General features: G+C 45.4%; 1 protein-coding gene across 1 annotated transcript in view; it reads right to left on the bottom strand.

The window, feature by feature from the left end:
* The window catches only part of LOC123505697 (zygotic gap protein knirps-like), a 26169-nt gene continuing 21700 nt past the window's right edge, over nt 1-4469 (bottom strand). Inside the window, exons 2-4 of the mRNA XM_045257349.1 lie at nt 3849-4002; nt 2064-2215; nt 1-1518 (exon numbers count right to left, since the gene is read on the bottom strand). Coding sequence (XP_045113284.1) covers nt 858-1518; nt 2064-2215; nt 3849-3926 — 891 coding nt within the window. The 5' untranslated portion in view covers nt 3927-4002 and the 3' untranslated portion in view covers nt 1-857. The remainder of the gene's footprint in view (nt 1519-2063; nt 2216-3848; nt 4003-4469) is intronic.

Genomic DNA, 4469 nt, shown 5'->3' on the forward strand with positions numbered 1-4469 from the left:
TGTATACATCTGGGTACGTATTCATTCTTCGTCTATTGTCAATGTATACTCAGCTATTTCATGTATACAAGCTTACATCTCTCAGTATACATAATAAGAGTTTCATTTGTTCATTTTTTTGTGTATGTATATGAATGTTTTATCATCTATACAGTATTCAGGCACTTATACATCTATACATGGTGTTTTTTAGTATACATTGATATTCATAGTTTTAAAGATTTGGGTTTATTTGCCCTTTGTATCTTTTATGTATACTCTAGTGTGTATAGGTTATGTATATCCACTCTATACATACCCCTTCAAGTATACATGTTGAAATATCCCAGTATACATAGAGATAAGGAATTTGTTTAGTTAAGAATGGGTTTATTCGTTTTCTGTATCTATTATGTATACTCTGGTATGTATAGGTATGTATATTCACTGTATACATACCCCTTTAAGTATACATGTTGAAATATCTCAGTATACATAAAAAACCGGAATTTATTTACTATTTTTCCGTATGAATAAATTGTATACATAGATATTCGTTTCTCTATGTATGTATGTATATATGTATACCATTTTAAATATACACGGTGAAATATCCCAGTATACATGAAGAAGACGGAATTAACTTACTCCTCCTTATGAATAAATTGTATACATGGACGTTTATTGGTATACATGTTCGTTGTTTTGTATGTATGTATGTAAGGAGGAGGAGGAGGAGGAGGAGGAGGGTTATTTAGGCATTACAGGACAGATCAACAGGAGGGGGGGTGGGGGGAGAGGCGTCCTGCGTGGTGGTAGGAGGAGAGGAGGAGGGGGAGGAGGAGGAGGAGGAGGAGGAATGGAGGCAGTAGTTACCCTCATAGTATACGTGAAGTGGGTAGGAGGAGGAGGAGGAGGAGGAGGAGGAGGAGAAGAAGAGGAGGAGGAGGGGAAGATATAGGCCTTCTGAGAGATAAATCTATAGGCTCATTTTGTACCTCCAATTTGGGTGTGGTGGGCGTGCATGGGCGTGTCGTGTCACGGAAGATTGGGAGAAGATGTGGTGGTGTAGGCGTGGCTGTATCTCTGTCCGTGTGTGTGTGCGTGTGCGTGTGCGTGTGTGTGTGGGTAGATGTGGGTGTTGTGGGCGTTGTAGGTGTTGACATATCCACAGCAGCTGAAACGGCGGCGCTTAAAACCGGATACAAATAAGGATAGAACGGTAAGCGAGGATAAGCCGGTGAAGGATGCAGGAAAAACGGTGATAGGACCCTCAGTTTAGGATACAATGAAAAGGGAGTCCTGCGGTAGTCTTCCAGGGACCCCTCAGATGTTTGGGACTCCGGGCTGCTAAGGACTGGAGACTCCACCCCGCTGTCTTCATCCCTCCTGGTGTCCTCTGCTGGGGAACGTTTGCACCCAGGGAACGTTTGTGACAGAACGTTTCCAGGCAGAACGTTTCCAGCGGCTGACAGTGTTGCGCTGGCTTTCTCTTGCAGTAGGCAGTGGATCTTGAACCAGTTGGAGCGGCGGCCGTATCTGTGTGAACGTTAATTGTTTTCTGTTTAGATTGTGAAAATGTTGAATTATTTAACTATTTTGTATGTTGTAGCCTATAGCGTCTGTAGGTCTATTTGAATGGTATGGGAGGCAGTGTCCAGCTTGCACCCATTAACCCCTTCAGTACTGAGACGCAATTTTACTATGATGTGATTAGACAGTTTTAAATTCAATAGGAAGGGTCTGTAGAGATCAAAATACTAATGGCCAGAGTCTACTATTTTCAATCCCAACATATGTTTCTGAAGCTATGCAGAATAGGAAAAGATCTGGTGCTGAAGAGGTTAATGGCACAGGTAGTTTTCTTTGTAGTGGTGGGCATATTAGGGCCCATATCACCAGCCAAGCGCATCACCTGGAACCTGGGTATCCTGGTGACATGTAGCTAACGTTAAACCAATCAAAACATGGCAAAGTTTCAAGGCGGCACGTGGTGGGATTCGAACCTACGCGTGGACGTCTGCCCGATCTCACCACCACCACCACCACCTTATTCACACACACACAGGGACAGAGACACCCACCTCGATCCCGACTTGCTCATGCCCGCGGCGAGACACTTGGTTAGTCGACACGCCTTGCAGGACGTTCTGTTCTTCTTGGTGATGACACAACGCCCGCCGTGTTTGCACTGACCCAGAGACCCCGCGTTGTTGTACGTGCGCCCGAAGAAAGACTGACGGAGACACACGCATAGACAGTGTTAGTGTGGGTCTTTGTGTGTGTGTGTGTGTGTGTGTGTGTGTGTGTGTGTGTGTGTGTGTGTGTGTGTGTGTGTGTGTGTGTGTGCTACAGTAATACAAATATCTCTTATTCTAAAGTTTTTATACACAATACTCTGTCTGTCTGTCTGTCTGTCTGTCTATCTGTCTATCTGTCTATCTATCTATCTGTAACAAGAAATGGCGGGTTTAAGCTTTGTAGAAGTAAACACAGACCAGTTACTACTACTACTACTACTACTACTACTACTACTACTACTACTACTACTACTACTACTACTACTACTACTACTACTACTCTTATCAGTTCAACAATGAAGAAAGTTATCCATCGCCACCACCACCACCACCGCCATCATCATCATCATCATCATCATATCACCACCACCACCACCACCACCACCACCACCACCACTGTCCTTACCACATCTTCACCTCAATTCATTTGTCAACATCCTCCTCCTCCTCCTCCTCCTCCTCCTCCTCCTCCTCCTCCTCCTCCTCCTCATCCTCCTCCTCCTCTTCTCCCATTTCGTAATCTTTTTCATTGTTTTTTTCTATTTTATCTTCTCTTATTTACATTTTTATTCTCCTCTTTTTTCCTCCTTTTCTCTTCTTCTTTCCTCTTCTCTTTCTTCTCTATCTTCTTTCCTCTTTGCCTTCTCTTGTCTCTCCTCTTTCTTGTTCTTTTCCTTCCTAATCTCTTTTCTCTATTCTTTCCTCTCTTCCTCTTTTCTTTCTTTCCTAATCTTCCTTCTCCTTCTTCTCTTTTATCTCTTCTCTTCCCTTCTCTCTCTAATCTTCCTTTCTCTAATCTTTTTATTCCTTCCATTTATCTCGTCACTCTCTTCCCCTTCTCTCCCTCTCCTCTTCTTCCTATCTATCTCTTTCAGTCAAGTGACAATTCAATCCCTTACCTGTTAATTAGCCCGTCAGGTAAGGGGCTCAAGGTCACGTGTGTCTGTGTGTCTGTCTATTGTTCCCTGCATTGTGCTAAAGAGATTAATTGTCACCACTACTTATTCATGAGGTAATATCTTAATTGTTTACTCGTGAAGGTGAAAAGAATTGTAAGATTTGAGACGTGTGTTGGAGACTCTGATGCTTCTTAAGTGCTTGTTCGTATTGGAGGGAACAGTGTGAATGCGCCTCATCTTGTCTGTAGCCCTGGAAGAACTGTGCGCACATGAGGGAGGTGGACAGAATAGTGGTGAAGGATTGAGAGTACTGGTGAACTCTTGCATGAGGGAGGTGGACAGAATAGTAGTGAAGGATTGAGAGTACTGGTGAACTCTTGCATGAGGGAGGTGGACAGAATAGTGGTGAAGGATTGAGAGTACTGGTGAACTCTTGCATGAGGGAGGTGGACAGAATAGTGGTGAAGGATTGAGAGTACTGGTGAACTCTTGCATTAGAGGTGGACAGAATAGTGGTGAAGGATTGAGAGTACTGGTGAACTCTTGCATAAGGGAGGTGGACAGAATAGTGGTGAATGATTGAGAGTACTGGTGAACTCTTCATATAGATAGACAAACAGACAGCCATTTTGATAGACAGACAGACAGACAGACAGACAGACAGCCTCACCTTGCATCCCTCGCAGGTGAAGGCGCCGAAGTGGAATCCAGCCGCCGCCTCGCCACAGACACGACACAGCTGGTTCATGGTGACACGACACACGCCGCCACACACGCCACTCACAGGACACCGCCACACCGCACTCAGGACACGACGCCGCGCCCTGCCGCAAACACCACCACAGCTCAGTGACACCACACCACACCACACCACACATCACATCACATCACATCACACCACACACACACACACACACACACACACACACACACACACACACACACACACACACACACACACACACACACACACACACACACACACACACGGGAGCTGAGTGGTTAGAGCGCTGGCTTCACAAGCCAGAGGACCGGGGTTGGATTCCCCGGGCGAGTGGAGATATTTGGGTGTGTCTCCTTTGACGTGTAGCCCCTGTTCACTGTTCACTGTTCAGTGTTGAGTGTTGAGTGTTGAGGTAGCAGTGAGTAGGTAGGGGATGTAAATGGAGGAGTTGTGAGGTTGTTGTCCCGGTGTGTGGTGTGTGGCTGGTCTCAGGCCTAGCCCAAGATCGGAAATAATGACCTCTCACCTCGCTCCGTAGGCTGACGTCTGCCTGTCTCCTCACACACT

This window comes from Portunus trituberculatus, chromosome 2 (assembly GCF_017591435.1).
Source record: "Portunus trituberculatus isolate SZX2019 chromosome 2, ASM1759143v1, whole genome shotgun sequence".
Lineage (NCBI taxonomy): Eukaryota > Metazoa > Arthropoda > Malacostraca > Decapoda > Portunidae > Portunus > Portunus trituberculatus.